Source organism: Neopelma chrysocephalum, unplaced genomic scaffold (assembly GCF_003984885.1).
Source record: "Neopelma chrysocephalum unplaced genomic scaffold, ASM398488v2 Primary Assembly neopelma1_24, whole genome shotgun sequence".
Lineage (NCBI taxonomy): Eukaryota > Metazoa > Chordata > Aves > Passeriformes > Pipridae > Neopelma > Neopelma chrysocephalum.
Genome location: NW_020897693.1, coordinates 5,001,584 through 5,017,107, shown reverse-complemented (window position 1 = coordinate 5,017,107; position 15,524 = coordinate 5,001,584). Strand labels below are relative to the sequence as shown.

General features: G+C 43.7%; 1 protein-coding gene across 3 annotated transcripts; it reads right to left on the bottom strand.

Annotated features, from left to right (window-relative positions):
* Nucleotides 1-687: 687 nt before the first annotated feature.
* Nucleotides 688-6,061, bottom strand: CALCB (calcitonin related polypeptide beta). Of its 3 annotated transcripts, none has more exons than XM_027674232.1 (5): nt 5,949-6,061; nt 4,854-4,949; nt 4,408-4,539; nt 1,472-1,659; nt 688-1,151 (listed from the first exon to the last, which is right to left on the bottom strand). In XM_027674232.1, exons 2-4 carry the CDS (start codon nt 4,937-4,939, stop codon nt 1,497-1,499), a joined length of 381 nt encoding a protein of 126 aa, XP_027530033.1. In that variant the 5' UTR covers nt 4,940-4,949; nt 5,949-6,061; the 3' UTR covers nt 688-1,151; nt 1,472-1,496. The 3 variants fall into 3 exon arrangements, with proteins under 3 accessions (XP_027530033.1, XP_027530034.1, XP_027530032.1); XM_027674233.1 differs by having other exon boundaries at nt 1,472-1,656; XM_027674231.1 differs by lacking the exons at nt 688-1,151; nt 1,472-1,659 and adding an exon at nt 3,191-3,593.
* Nucleotides 6,062-15,524: the final 9,463 nt, after the last annotated feature.

Here is a 15,524-nt window from a genome sequence, read left to right as displayed (position 1 = left end):
ACGACCCACTGTGGTCCCTTCCTTTACTCATTCTGGGATTCATCTGAACTGATGAAGCAGATTTTAGGGTCAGGCTGTAAAGCACGAAACAAATCTAAACAAATATCTGACTCAGCTACTAAAGTGAAACAGCAGCAGCTTTAAGAAGGAAGTTGGCAGCACTACTTAGAAGTCCATGGAATGCTTCCAGCTACCCTCTTCTCCACTCACTCTAATTATTTATCCCTGATCCCTAAATAGACTCTGTCTCAGGATTGCTTCAAAGAAATGTACATTTCCGTAGCTTCTTTTCTCTTCCTTTCTAATTCACTTTTTTGACCTTACACAAAAATCTACAGAGTATGCTAGGCCATTACATCTGAACTACATCCTGTATAAAAATATTTAGTCTTAAACCACCTATGATGAAATTTGTCTCCATGGTTTTACTAAATGTAACTGTGGCTTCTTTTTATTTTTCTAGCAGAAGCCTTGCTAAGTCGTGTCTTTTGATTTTTTGGGGGTTTTTTTTAATATATATAAAAAGCAGCTATTGTTCCTGTTCTGAACTTTTGACTCAAATTCTAGTATTATAGTTAATAATGCTGGAGCAGATCAATGGGCTAGCTGATCTGCAACGATGTTGACTTAGAGCCAAATGTTTCCATAAGTGGGTCCAAATGAAAAATCAGTTTCTCAATCCAAGTGTATCTAAAATACCTTTTTTAATTTTGCGTAAATTCACAAATAATACAATATTGAAGTGATTTTTTTTTTAAACATACTGTACAATCAGGTTAGTTGTTTTACATCAAGGCACAGCACACTGTATAATACACATGCCTTGCCAGGCAGCAGTTTAGTATAATCCCCGAGATTTGGCAGTAGGGCCAGGATAAGTAGCATGGATCACATAAGCTGGAAGATAAATAAATAATAGATGCTGTCACATTTTATTTGAAATAGAGTTGCATATAAAAAGAATATACAATAATTTAACTTTAATAACTAGATTCTCTTGTACTATACATAACAGAAGTGTTTTCATTTGTATTAAATAAAACATTTTCAATATTAGGATGAAAAATTAATCTTCTTTTTGGCTGTCTTGGTTTATGGAGAAGAGCTGCTTCCATTAGAAATTAAAGTCGAGTTCTCAGTCTCATTGCAATCTGAAAGAAAGAAAACCAGAGTTACTGATATGTTGATAGTGAAATGTTACTGGTAAAATAAGCAAATAATTTCAACCAAATTGTTGTGTTTAGTTAATGTTCTGTGAAGATAGTTATCCAAGCAGGACATCTACAAAAGCTCTTCTTCACAGTCCAAACATGCCTTTGTTCTATTTGTAACATTTTTCTTTATACTGTTACTTGCCCTGCTTTCTCAGAGGTTACCACTGTAGGTCTGTTACTCGTGCAGCAAAACTAAAACTTTGGTGATGGCACAGGCTGCCTGCACCGTGGGATTCTGACTGTTGCAATGCATTTACCATGTTCACATTATCCCACAGCTTTTTATATCTGAATGCTTCTTCTTCGCCTGCCAAAGGCCTTGGATCCCACGTTGGTTGGTACGAAGTTGTTCTTGCCCACTCCCCCTGACCTGCTCAGGAAGTCTGCCAGGCGGTGGGTCACGCAGGTCGCCGTGTTGCACGCCCGCTTCTGTGCTGTTACACTGCTTTTCAGAAGGAAAAGGAAGAGTTAGTTCCCACAGCACACACCCTGCAGGCAACAGAACACCAGTAAAGGACACTATGACTAGGAAAGATTCTTCCACAGCAGAAAAAGCAGGCTTGCTGTGCAGCGAGCATTTGTCACCTTCTGTGTGCACAGCTTACAAGTGCTAAAAGATGCATCTTTACAGTTTTCTAAATGTCAAGCTTACTTTACAGAAGGTGGCCAAGCCCTGCCTTTCCTGGACAGTTGGACTGGAGACTAAGCCAGCCCACGTTTTCAGCAACACCTGAGCTATTGCCTGCCTCCAGCTAGGCATGACCACTGAGAGGTGCCAAGGAGGTCCAGGTCTAGAGCATTTTAGCAGTTTCTGTTTCATCCAAAAGCTCAGATCTGCATTTTGGTTGTGGTGCTGCTGCAGGGCAGAAGCAGACACTGATCCTTCACTTCTCACTTCAACACCTATGCTCCATAACACCCAGAAAGCACATGGAATTCCAGCATCACTGATGACTGCGGGAGCTTTGTCAGTGACTCTGATAGGGCTGTACGTGCACAGCAGCTGACCAGTTGCTTTCAGAGGCTGAACCACATAAAAATACTGCTTCCAGGTATTTAATGGGAATGAGGGAAACCTCTCTTTCTTGCAATTAGACCTTTGCCTGCTACAACACTTCACCATGGGAATAGGTCACAGACCTCAACAGTGTTAGTTCTGTGCTCAGAGTTCAGCCTGCAGCTAACAGTTTTGCTAGATGGGAACTTCAAGGTATACTCATTCACACAGTCCTTGCTTGAAGAATTTTCTACTAAAGCATTGACTTTTTCTTGCAGCAGGAGGGATTTTTGCCAGATAACCATCACAAGACAGTTTATTAATGTTAACAATGAAGAATGTTTGTAGCACCATGCCAATTTTTTGCATTACAAGATAGATAGATGCAGTAATGCAACAGAACTAATTCAATCCTTAATTCAAGATAATGTAATGTAGGTGAATTAATATAAATATTTTAAAGGTGCACAAGTTTTAAATATATCAGTGCAAAGACCTATTGTAAAATAAGAAAAAAGGAAAAGAACACAAAATTCTTACCTGGACGTGTTCAGTACCCAGTTTTAAACAGGATTACATTTCTAGTTTGTTTGAATGAACATGCATGAGCCCTCCCTGAATTCTTTGGTTCTCAGGTTCTTTACCAAGAGGACTGTATGTATGCCTGATTACAGCACTACATATCAATGTATATGTATAATTTTGACTTCTAAGTTCTTTTTCAGTTTTTCTAGAAATTACTATCATTGCCTCTCTTGAACATTAAGACAAGTTACAAAATTTTTCTAGCCTTATCTAGAAATCTCACATTCTAAAACAATTTATTAAACCAAGCAAATCTAATCCTTATAGAAAAATAGGTTTATTGAACAAGTGCATGGGCAAGCACAAAAGAAGGAATCTACTTTCACATTTAGCAGCCAGAAATGAAGAGCCTTGTTTAAAATTTTTTTAATCAGTGTCTAATAAAATCATTTGAAAATGTCAAGGCAGTGCTGATCATTTTTATTTATTTTTTCCCTAGCTTGGTATGCATGTTATATTCTCTGTCTTCCTAACATTAGGTCCATCTCAAACATTCTCTGTCGAAAACAGAATCAGAAGAACATAGCAAAGTTAGCAATCAAAGTTAGATCCACATGCATCAAGTTAAAAAAAGGGATAAGGGGAGAAATAAGCATGTTTAGTTGTTTCCTAGGGGTTCCCCATAGTTTGCATAGCGTTCATGTTCCAGGTCACTCAGCACATTTCGTTTCTTGCCAGGAGTTCCAGCCCCGACGTCAGTGCGAGGGTAAGTTTGCAATTTGTGCAATTCTTGAGACAGTTTGCCCAGCACACAAGTACTCAGACTGGCACAGCGTTTGGAAATGGGTCTATCCAGGCTGCAGGGGGGAAAAAAATAAAGACATGCCAAAGGAAGAGTAACCTCAAACATGCACATTCATGCAATTCTTCCCTAGAAAAAGATCTACAGTTAGTTAACTTAAAAATTAATTCAAAATAAATCCAAACCCTCTGCATCACATTCCATGCAAGGCAAGTTCATACAAAAGCAGTCAGAAGGAAAACACTATTTTTCAATGAATCCAACTTTGTTGACAAGCAAGTTCATTAGCCTTTTGGATGCTCATAGTCAGAGGTCAGGAAGCTTAACTTCCCACATCTTCCAGCATGCTGCTCAGTCTCTCATACATCACCATGCATTGCAATGCAAATCCTGTTAGGATAATGCAAATGCTCTTGCATGCCTTTGGTCTAAGGGAGAGTGATGCTGCGTGCATTAGGAGGAACACATCCCCTCTGCCAGGGACTTTCCATGCCTTACAACAGCATGCACCTTCATGACAGAGAATCCAAGAGTGACTGAATCACCCCTAACTCTCCACTAGAAGACATACCTTTTGATGCCATATTTTTTACACAACCCACTCATTCAAGATCAAATCGCCCTCCACTTTCAGATGTAAAAGACAGATAGAAGCAGGTTAACTAGATGGAAGACATTTTCCAACACCGGTATTAGGATGTCTCTGCAGTATCATCCTTTACTAGTTAGCTGACCACAGTTAGCCATAATCCCAAGAAAACAAAAAAAATCTTGAACCTGCAAAGCATCTGCTAGGATGGCTTTTGCTAAATTTCAAACATGTAACATTGCCCCATTGCCTTTCTCCTGCTCAGGACTGCAGTCCTTACCTGTTCCCCTCAGAGGCTTGCTCCAGCTCTTCTGCTGTCATCTGTATGAACTCTTTCACCAGCGCATTTAATAACCTCCGAGCTTCATAATCACTGAGCGTCACTCGATCCGTTATGGACTCCAAGCCAGGTCTGAGCAGAGGCAAGCACAACAGGGTGAATAAAACCCAGACTGCTGCAGAAAGCCACACGCAGGAGAGAGGGGTCTGACATGCGTTTTGCTGCATGTCATTGACAATGTCGTTCACCCCTGTGAATGTGCAAGCCACCCTCATGCGCAGCGTTAGGCATTTCATAGACGTAATCAAAAAGCCACAATGTCAAACACAGCATAAAAAGCAGCCACGTCTCTCATTCACTATACTCTCTTTCCCTCCTAGACCTCTAAAGAATATTGTTTTCATACCATTCAGACATAGCACTCAGCAACGGGACCAGCTTCTTACCTGACTGGGGCTGCCTGGAAGCTGTCCATCTGGCACACAACCAAGGCATAAACAGCAAGGAAAGATGAAATCTTCAGCATAACCATGATTTCCTCTCTACAACAAAGAGGTACATCAAGCAATGGCTGTTTTCCAACCCTCTCAATCCTGCAAGTTCCACTAAAGAGGTCATTGCTTCTTAGCCACAAGTAGCACAAATACTAACAGCTTATATTTTTTTTATGTTACCTTTCCTTTTGTTTTGATTATTGTTATTGTGCTTTGGTTTTCTCAAAATTTTAAGATAGCTTAGCACTATTACAGGACAGAAAAATGTGGCTTTTCAGACCTGCAGTTTTTTACAGCTGGTTGCATTCAGCTTAATGCACTTCCCCCCAAACTGATGGAAAAGACATTCCTCTAACTACTGCACACAATGTCATAGACAGTGTGTCCAACATGAACAGACAGCTATGGGATACAAGTCACAAGGGGAAAAAAACGTTTAGCGTTTAACATTTTTAAGAATGAAGTGCCCCTGTTAGCACTTTACCTGAAGATGCTTCTTGGCAATCAGCACACTAATACTCCAGATTACACTATAAGAACTAAGTAGTTTAATTTTAATAAATATTTCTACTCTGAAACCAGAAAAGAGGATAAGTTAAAAATCAGTCATAAGAACAAAACCTGTAAAAAAAAAAATCTGTAATTGAAAACAGCTGCTTAGAGACGCACATCTCTTTCTCACAGCATCGGTTCCCTGGACTCAAAGGAGCACATCATAACTAGCACATCATCTTCATTTCTGCCAGCTCCCAATACTCGACGGGGCTCACGGGAACGACGAGACACCTTCCAAAGGACGCCCCGCTTCCCTATGGCTCTGTGACCAGCAGCCGCACCGCTTTGCAGGGAGCGCCGGTCCCGGCCGTACACTCCACGCCGTGTCGGCGCGGTAAAAGGAAGTGAGAGACCGCGGAACAACCGCCTCCCACCTGCCTTGGCACAAGTACATGAACGGAGGCATCACGGCCCCGCACCCCGGGAGAGAAACAGGGCTGCCGCGACCCGCCCCGCGCAGGGAGCCGGACCGGGAGCCGGCGCGGAGCTTACCGGCGGTGCGGCGGGCAGGAGGAGAAGGAGGAAGAGGAGGGTGCTGTCGGTGCGGGTGTCGCCGCTGCTCCGCGCTGTCACGCACCGCCGCCGGCTCCCCTTTATACCTGCCGCCGCCGCCGCCTGCGTGGGCGTCCGCGCGCGCCCGCCAGCCAATCACCGCCGCGGCCGCGCGACGGGCCCCGCTCCGCCATTGGGCACCGGGGCCGGGCTCGGCGGTGACGTCATGGCCCGCTTCCCGTGCGTCCCATTCACAAAAATCGGGCGCGGGGCGGGCGAGGCGCCGGCGGGCACTGCGGAGGGAGGGAAGGAGGGAGGGAGAGAGGGAGCGCCGGGGGGACCGTTCCTGCCGCTCCCCCGCGGGAGCGCTCACGCGTGGCGACCTCTGCAGCAGCGGGACCGCATTGCAGAGCGGGGCCGCTCCCTCCCCGGGAATTCCCACCCCGCCCCCGGCCCCGGGCAGCCTCCGCGGCTCCAGCGGGGAGCCCGGGTGCCCCGACAGCAGCGACGTAAGGGCTGGCGGGGGCTCCCCGCTGGCGGGGACAGGCGGGATGTGAACTGGGTACGCGGTGCTCGCGGTCGCCGCCTCCCCAGAGTTGATCCCTTCACGAAGCGTGAACCCCAGGGAACCCTCGGTGCCCCAGCAGAGGAGGGAGCGCTGGCGGCCGATGCCCCGCCGCTCCTCACCGGAGCGACGGACGCTTGGCACCTGCGAGCAGTCCCGCAGCGGCAGCGAGCGGCGCTCCGTGCCGTGCCCTGCCGGACACACACACCGCCCCCCACCCCGGAACGGGTCCGCCTAGTAACTCCGCGGTCCTAAAGGAAACCATCGTCATCGTCGTCACCATCTCCATCACACAATTTTAGGGACAGGTGCAGCGCCTTTCCGTCCACGGAAGAGGCACCTGGCAAGGGGGGATCGCCCCCGCGCTCCGCGGCGCTGAGCCCCGCCGGCGGGGATTACCGGGCAGCTGCGCGCTGCCCATGCATCACCCGCCAAGGACCCTCTGTCACGGCGGGCGGCACCGCACCTGCCCGCGCAGGATGTTTGCCTGGGTGATGTGTTTACCCAGGCGCAGCAATTACCGGCCCGGCGGGAGCGGCCACGGGGAGACGCGGCTCGACGCGGCACGGGGGTGGGAGAACACCGCTGGGAGGGGGAGAAGGGGGCGGCGAGGGATGCTCGGCAGCGCCTGGGCGCGGAGAGTGCTCCCACCGTCCTCCGAGAGCGCCTTTCCTGCCCGCCCGAAGTCGCTGGGCGTTTGCCGAGGACGACGGCACCGGCAGTCGCCGGCAGCGGGCGATGGGCCGGGCGGGGGTCGCACAGGGACCGCGGCCGGAGGAGGCGGGCGAGGGGCGCGGCCAGTCCCCGGGACCCCCGGCGCGGCGCGGCCACGCCCGTCCCCGCCCCTGCCCTCAGCCCCCTGCATTGCCTTGGTGCTTCCTGGCTCCCGGCGGCTGCGGACACCGCCGGCGGCTTCGGTGGGTGACGCCTGTGCCGCTGTCGCCCGCAGTGACACGGTGGCGAGCGAAGCCCCGCACACAGAGCGCGGCCGCGCCGGGGACGGGTGCCCAGCGCGGCTGGATCGCTCGTTTCACTGTCAAAATGGACGGGGAGCTTTCCTGGGGACATCCCGGCGGCTCCTCGTTTATGTTCTTGCAGAAGCCGATGACATGGGTCACTCCTGGCGGCTGGAGCCGGGTGTTTCACTGGGAAAATTTGGGAATAGCCGCGGGGCGGGTGATGTTTTGTTGATGCGATTTTAGCTGGGAAGTTTAAAAAGAAACACTGACATACAGAAAACGACAGGCGGGTCGCTGTCCGTGAGGTGAGGGTTTGTTCTTTACCTCGCTGTCAGCCTTTGGGGTGCCAACCCCCCTTGGCCGCCCCTGCTCCCTCCCCTCCCAGCGCCGGGTGGCCACCGGCGGGCGCTGCGCCGCTTCCACGCCCTCGTTTTGCAGAACGACGATTGCAAAGCCCTTTAGTTTTTTGAGGTCTTGGTTCTGGTTTTTTTTCCAAACGACAACTCAAACCACTTTTCTTGGTTTTTTGCTTTGGGGTTTTTTGTTTGGTGTTTTTTGTTTTTTTTTTCTAAGACGTCTTCGTAGCTGCAGCCCTCACAGAGGGGTGATCTCTGGAAGGCTTCCTCCTCCCCCCGGCGCGGCCAAATTTGAAAGTTCGTTTTAAAGGGCAGCTCCCTCGCACGTATGCTCATCTCGGGAATCTCCAGGGAGAAGGAGTTTAAGTATTTGATTTTAAATCTCTTCCGATTTCAGGACTCCCGTTCTGATTTCAAAGTATTTTTTTCTGAAGTTGCATTTACGAGCATTAAGCAGCACCTAAAGAAATGGCTCGGCATCTCTTTTGCTGTTTTAGTGTGATTTATACAGTTACACCAGCAGAAACAAAGTGTAGGAATTTAAATGACTGGGCTTCCAGCCTGACAGTTATTCTCTCTCTCTCCTCAACTCCACTGTTCCTTTTCTCTTCCCGTGTTAACAGTTAATTGTTCACATTTCCTTTGCAGAATTATTTACTCCTTGTCCATATAGAATATTCCCGTTTAAAAGTTAAAAAAAAAAATCCAGACCATTCTGGTGCAATAATATATTTCAGTTTCCTCCTATAGGGAGGAAAAAGCTAATTTTTTTTTATGGTTGATTCCAGTCACTTCAAGTCCTTCTCTTGCCAGTGCAACTCGGTCCCAGGCTGGAGCCTGTAGGATGCAGTGATTACAGGATTTCAGGTGCCAACATTTCCACTTTAAGCTTTCACAGGAAGAAACGTAAATTTAAACCAACAGGTACGAATGCCAATAGATCTACTTTTGTGCACGTATAGATGATATAGCACTTGGATGTTGGCAAGCATTTTGGCTGCTCCTTGCCAGCGCTAATGGAGGGACTCCCAGCTGGAATGCTTATCCTATTTTTCCCCCACAGCTATATGTCACTTGGTCTCCCCAGATAGATTTGCTTTTTGCAAATCTCTCTTCTCTTATATGTAAGATGGAGAAGAAGGGGAGTTGACAAGTTTGTATATTTGAAGCTGTAAAAAAGATACAGGATTTTCACAGAATAATGGTCTGCTGTTGCTTGATAAATCCAAAACTAGAGGTTAAGTATTCATGAAAAAACTAGCAGAGAGGGGTATTTTGCAGTATTGCACTAGGAAAGTAAGACATTTACTGAAACAATCTGTTCCGAATAACTTGCTCTGCTTTCTTCAGTGCCTGATAATATATCAGGTAAAATAATCAATGGGTATAAGTTCAAAGCAGATGAAATTAAGAGCTACAGAATTACTGGACTTTTTTTATTATTTTAAGAAATCAGATTATCTAATGCAACCCACAGCTCCAAGTAAAAGGAATTTCTTTTTCAAATAAATTTGTTTAAATTTGTAAAGAATAAGAAAAATCTGGGTTATTTTAAAGTGACCTTCTCTACACTAGACGCAACTTCTTACAATATTATACTCTTTGATATAATTCAACCAAGGCATTTGAAAGTATGGCCATTTCATCTACTGTAAATATTGCCATTATGTCAACAAGCCGCAGACACTGCAGTGAAGTTCTTAAATGTTACCAGCTGACATGCTGTTAAACAAAAGTAACACATTTATCTACTATGTCACAATTTCTGTTCAATAATAAAATACAATTCTTCAAGAAAGACAAGACTGTGAGCTGCAGAGATACAATCTCCATTCCCAATAATGGTTCATAGCAGAGAAAAGGAGACTTTACAGAAAGAAGAGGGTAGACTGATGATGCCACGATCCACAGACACAGTAAGTTCTTCACAAGGGAGGTGAGCATGATTCAGGTTTCTGTTCTAAGTTTGTGCTTCATAGCACCTAATTAAGCTTTTGTAGATAGGGGCAATCCATGACAAAGCCAGCTTTAAAAATCACATGGTCTTTCTTTACAAAGAGAAGCCAGGGAGTTATTTATCTGAGTTTCTGCTGGATGCCTGGTCTTTCTAATTCAGGATCCTGCCTCCATGAACCGTCAGCAAACATTGCTACCTAAGAAGACTCTATAAGCCCCATGGGGCAAAGTGAGCCCTGCTGAGCTACCATTCTAACACTTCATTGCAACCTGTTCTGCAGAAAATTAAATAAGCTAGGCCAGAGTTAACAACGTTGTGCTGCTGTAAAAGCAAGCTGTATATTAGAAGGAATATCTTTTTTAAGGCTCATGAGGTAATTCTTACACTCTTCTTGTTGCTAATAAGATCTAGATCTGCTAGTGTACTCCAATTGGGACAGCATGCCATACCTCAAAAATCTTGGGCAATTTGGAGAAAGTCCAGAAAAATGCCAGTAAAAATTATCAGAGATCCCATAACATGAGAAACAAACTCAAAGACTGGGGAAACAGTTAACAGAAGGAAAGACTACAGAGAAATGTAATAACAAAAATATAAATACTTGCCATGAAGCAATAACAATATACAATCTGGTACTGTATTTTATATACATATATATATATATATATATATATATATATATAGTCTTAAAAGGCAACAAAGAAGATACCACACCTTAAAAGTACTTTCTACAACTGAGAATAATGGCATGTGAGAATAGGCTGCATTGTAGTTATGGCATGTCTTTCAGTGGAGAGTTTTATGGCATGTTACTCTAACATCTGTCAGGAATGACATATATAGGTGAGATGCTCTGGGATAGGAACATAATCAGCAACATGTGCTCTCTTCATATCTTTCACCTCCAAATTCTGTGATACTATAATTTTAATAACTAGAGACTGGCTTAAATTCTGAAACATAACACTACTGATCATCCAAACTTTTGTAGGCGATTGCTTTTGCAAAGCTTGCATCCCTAATTGTTTGAATTCTTTGCTTAATCCTGCTCTCATAGTCTCTGAAAAGCCATATTCAGATTTAGCATAAGCTCACATCAAGCTTATTCACACAAATAATATTTTACCTCTCCATCTTGTAGTTTGGTTTGAATTTGGCCCAAAAATGAAATATTCTTTTTTTATAAAATACTTTCCTGAGAACTAGAACACTGATATAAAACCCAACACTAAAGTGTTTCCATTTTAATGGACATTAAAGCTGAATTTGGGCTGCTTCAGTGCCTACTTTTGAGAACGAGGAACTGCTGTTGAGCTAATTACTGAAAAATCTATTAATCACTCTGGAAGAAAATTTTCCTCCAAAATGCCTTAGAAAAGCTTCCATACTGATTTATGAAAGACATTTTAAACAGAAGATCACTGTGGCATTGGTTTAATCTCATTGAAACATTCCTACCTTGCAAAAAAAAAAAAAGCTCTCTTGATCTTGCAGCAATTTCCCTCTATATATTCAAAACCCAGTGTGAAAAAAAATCTTTTAAAACCGACTGGGCCACGCTGTCCTGTGCTGAAGCTGAAGTTTGCTTGGCAAGGCAGAAAGGGCAGACCACAAGGAAGCTGGCTATGGCTGTGTCGTCTTCTGTCCTGCATTGCCACAGCTCAGTTTTGGAGCAGGTTCACAGAGGCTCCAACCCTCTCTCATGACACCTGGCAAAATGCTCCCGCCCTCTGACAACTGGCAAAACTCATCCATGCTCCAGCCAGACCCAGTTCTGTTCCAGGCTGCACCTCCAGTGGGCTGACAAGGAGAACCCCTAGCAGCTCACCAAACAGAGCCAGGGTCAGACTTGCAGCATTACCGGGGTAGTATCGAGGAACTACGGAGGAAAAGCTCACTCCAAAAATATTTCAAAATCAGCATCTATTTCCACTTCAGTTTTGTCCACTCTGCAGGGAATAAAAGAGTTGAACAAACAGCCTCAAAACAGAAACCTAACCTTGTTAAGCAATAGTATGGTTATAAAACTTTGATTTGATTGCTTGCACAACTACTATACTACTATCTTGTATATCATCAGAGCATGTCAGCAAAAGTATGGTGAGAAACTCTGTCTTAAATCCTCAAGTTAATCCCCGCTTGTTGTTTACAGGATATAAGAAGAGTGGAAGATCTTGTGTCATCATTTCATTCTTCATCTTGCAGTACTGAGGTCTGATGAAGCCACTGTGTGTGTATGTATGTAAACATATTTTCCTCAGTCCCTTCCAGAGCCACACAGTTGTCCTGGCATTGTTTGGTACTACAGCTACACATCCTGATGTTTCCAGTCCAGCCCTCCATGTGAGCAGGACTGGGTGCACTTGTTTCTCAGCTGGCTGTTTAATTGACTTTTTAAAAAAGGAACCTGTGCAAGGCCTGTGCCTTCAGCTAAATTTGGGACTCAAAAAGATTTCTCTCAGTGCTGGTAAATAGTACGTGAAGGCAAAGGTTATTACAACATAATATTTGCTAATCTACTTAAAGCAGAGTTTCTGGGAACCAATAGTTACATGAGACAATCAATTAAAAAGAAAAATGTCTAAATTTATGCGTAGAATTGACCTAAGTATACTGTAAAAGAGCCAGAAAATAAACCATGTCAAAACTATTTTTGAAGTTACAGTCTTTAAGCCAGTTGCATAGCTTTATGAGCCTTCCTGACAGACATAAAATGTTTAGGCATAGTAGGACTGTGATGAAGGAAAAAATTCACAAGGGAAAATATTAGATGTGTTTTTCTGTTTTAGCAAATCTGGAAAGCACCAGCATCATTACAGGCTTAGCTCAGGAGGTACTTGTAACATATAAGGTGATCATTTAGTATGATGACATGGGTTAAAAAGAGCTTTGTGAGTGTAATAGATAACATCTGCACATGACTCTAAACTCGTCAGTGGGCTTATGAAATTAATTTCTTCCATGAGAAGCATGCCTGTTTTACAGGCATTTGTACAGACATCTTTCTTTTCCCTGCCCCTCCACCCTCAAAAGAAAGGAGTAAAACCTTTACTGTTATGGCTATAGAGAAGTTGTTTTCCTGCATAACATTTTATAAAGATTGTCATGATTTCACTGCACAAGAGACATTACTATAGGAATGGAAACACTTTTACCTGATAAAGGTTTACCTTGTTTTCTAGAAGTGCAGCAACAATGTCAACACTGAAGAATAAAAAAATCTGAAGACTGTTTCAAACTGTAGCTAAATATAAGTCTGTGAGGTATTTAATGGAACTTGGAAACCACTTAATTTTTCTCCCAAGTGTAATAATCATCAGGATCTTCATATTGTTACTAAAAGAACAGCCACACCTGTCAGTATGTTTCTTCAAAAGTCAAAGCTATATATGTGTAGTCAAAGAATAAGAAGCCAAATAATTATTTTCTGCTTTTCTTGAGAGGACAGGAACACAATCATTTCCTGTTACTTAATTGTCTCCAACTTCTACTTACAGAATTTCCAATGCAAAGTAATTGTAAAACTTGATGACTACAATGTTTTAGAATTTAATAAAGATACATGCTTTAATGGGTTTCTTTACTCAGCCATCATTTTTATAATTGAAATAAAAAAACCTTTATTCATCCTATGAGTTTGCTCATTTGATCATCCATGATTAAGATGAGTAAAACGTTCCCAAAGAAGCAATTCAGCACAAGCTGCCCACACACTTCTGAAGGAATGAATGAATGAATGAAAAAAAAAAAAAAAAGATCAATCAGAAACTGGCAAGGAATCCTGCCCTTGGACAGCCACTGGAGTCTTGCATCCCCAAACCTGCATTCTTAAGTGATTTCATCTCTCCACAAGACTTTATTTATCACTTACTTTTGACAACTTTCAGTCATATTTGTCCATGCTGATCCTTTTACCTCCATTTAATCATGCATCCTTTAGAGGTTCTCGGATCTTTAATCTGGGTTGATTCACCACCTTTTAGCATTTGGCTTGACCAAAATGGATTTTATTGTTCTGCAGTCATGCTCTTCACTTTCCCTTCCTCTCTTACAGTGGATAACATCACTGTCTCTTCTGTCACCACTAAAGTCAGTTTTGATTGTTCTCTCCTCTGCTTAATTGTCAAATATTGTTGCCTTTTTTTCCCCACACAAGTCTATTCCTTTCTATTTAGTCAAATATTTTGGCTTTCCTTCTGTATATTTTTCCCCCCACTTCTTGGGTCTTTTTGCCTGGTTTCTCCTTCAAAGTGCTTGCTGCCAAAACTGTCAATCACCTTTCTTTTCTTCTACAGATGCAGTGGAGATCATGATCATCTAAAACTTTGGGTATTACAGACTGAAATAACTGAACATTGAAGATAGGCAGTAAAAATCAACCAAAGCGATAGTACCTCTTTCTGTGTTTTCTCAGATACTTTAAGAACTATTCAAGTGTCATCTTATTGAGGGAGGATGAGGGGACAAAAGTACCAAGCTCTTTTTTCCAAAAACAGAAGTTTAGGTACATAATGGTTTACATCCTTCTAACTGAGACTGCAATAACAACCAATGCATGTACACCACACCATTCACCATATAAAATGATGTATGTGGCATATTAATGTTTCTATGCTCACTATAATCAAATGCAACTTCATCTTGCAAGTTAATTCTGTATAATTGCCTGTAGGTTGTGAATTAGTCTTTCTCACCTGAAAATCAGAGTTTCTTTCTCTATTGACCCATGGAAACCAGCACAGACCCTGGTGCAGCCAACCAGCTCAACCAGCCTTCAGGGCATGACAACACATAGGCATCAAATCCAGCTGAGAAAAACCAGGACTGCATCATTGCACTTGCCTTCATTAAAAGTTACTGTAACATGGGACATCTGTCCATCCTTTTCAACCTGCCCAACCTGGGCTAATGTGAGCAAATACATTCTCTGAATCCTCTTCTCTTTCTACACTCCATAGCTTCGTGATGTATCCAGCAAGCACCCAGATGGCCACTTTGATTGCCATGAAGCCTCACAGATCCCTTGCAGATGGTTTTCCAGCCAAAGAGCTACACTTTGCCACTTTCCAGCTTCCATCCCTGTTCCCCTGTTGAACACACAGCTCTTACCTCCTCTCTGTACTCCCAAAGCAACGTCCTTCGCTGCGTTTGGGTTCTTGGCCACCTGCCTTCTGTGCAACATTTGCTTTTGTTCCATGTGCTCTCAGGTCAGTACCACCATGTTTGAAGCAGAATGTCCTATCACAGAAACTTACTGAGAGTTAGTCAGGCATTCGATGGTTAGACTGTAAAGTATGTAACCACAGCCAGGTTCCATAACTGATAAATTCTTTGTCAGTTTAGATCTTATTAATGTTCTTAAGAATCTGCGTAGAGATATTAAGCTGAATGCAACAAAAAAGACATCTCAAGTTGGAAAAACGTGACACAGAAAATTTAACAGACCAGGAACGCTTCTGTTATGCTGAAAATTGCTTGTAAAACAGTAGTAATGGAATAGCAAAACCAGTGCAAGTGGAAACAAATCTGGGTTTGTTTATGAAGTGTTTTAGCAGGAATGTCACATAGCACAGCACAAATGCCTTCTGAGCTCTGTGGTAACAGATCTCGGTCTCTTCTGCAACTCGCGCCCTTTTGCTGAGGGATCATCCCACTGAATAACAATAACCCTTAAACGTTAAGTTAAATATGTGATCTCCTTGTGGCTCGGTCACACAGACTAGGGACATTCCCCTCCAC

Excerpts from the sequence above, each read along its gene's own strand:
- CALCB (XM_027674231.1), bottom strand. The coding sequence starts at position 4,939 with ATGGTTATGCTGAAGATTTCATCTTTCCTTGCTGTTTATGCCTTGGTT. Across the intron at positions 4,540-4,853 it reads TTCCAGGCAGCCCCAGTCAG|ACCTGGCTTGGAGTCCATAA; the intron begins GTAAGAAGCTGG and ends GCCTCTGCTCAG. Across the intron at positions 3,594-4,407 it reads CAAGCCTCTGAGGGGAACAG|CCTGGATAGACCCATTTCCA; the intron begins GTAAGGACTGCA and ends TCCCCCCTGCAG.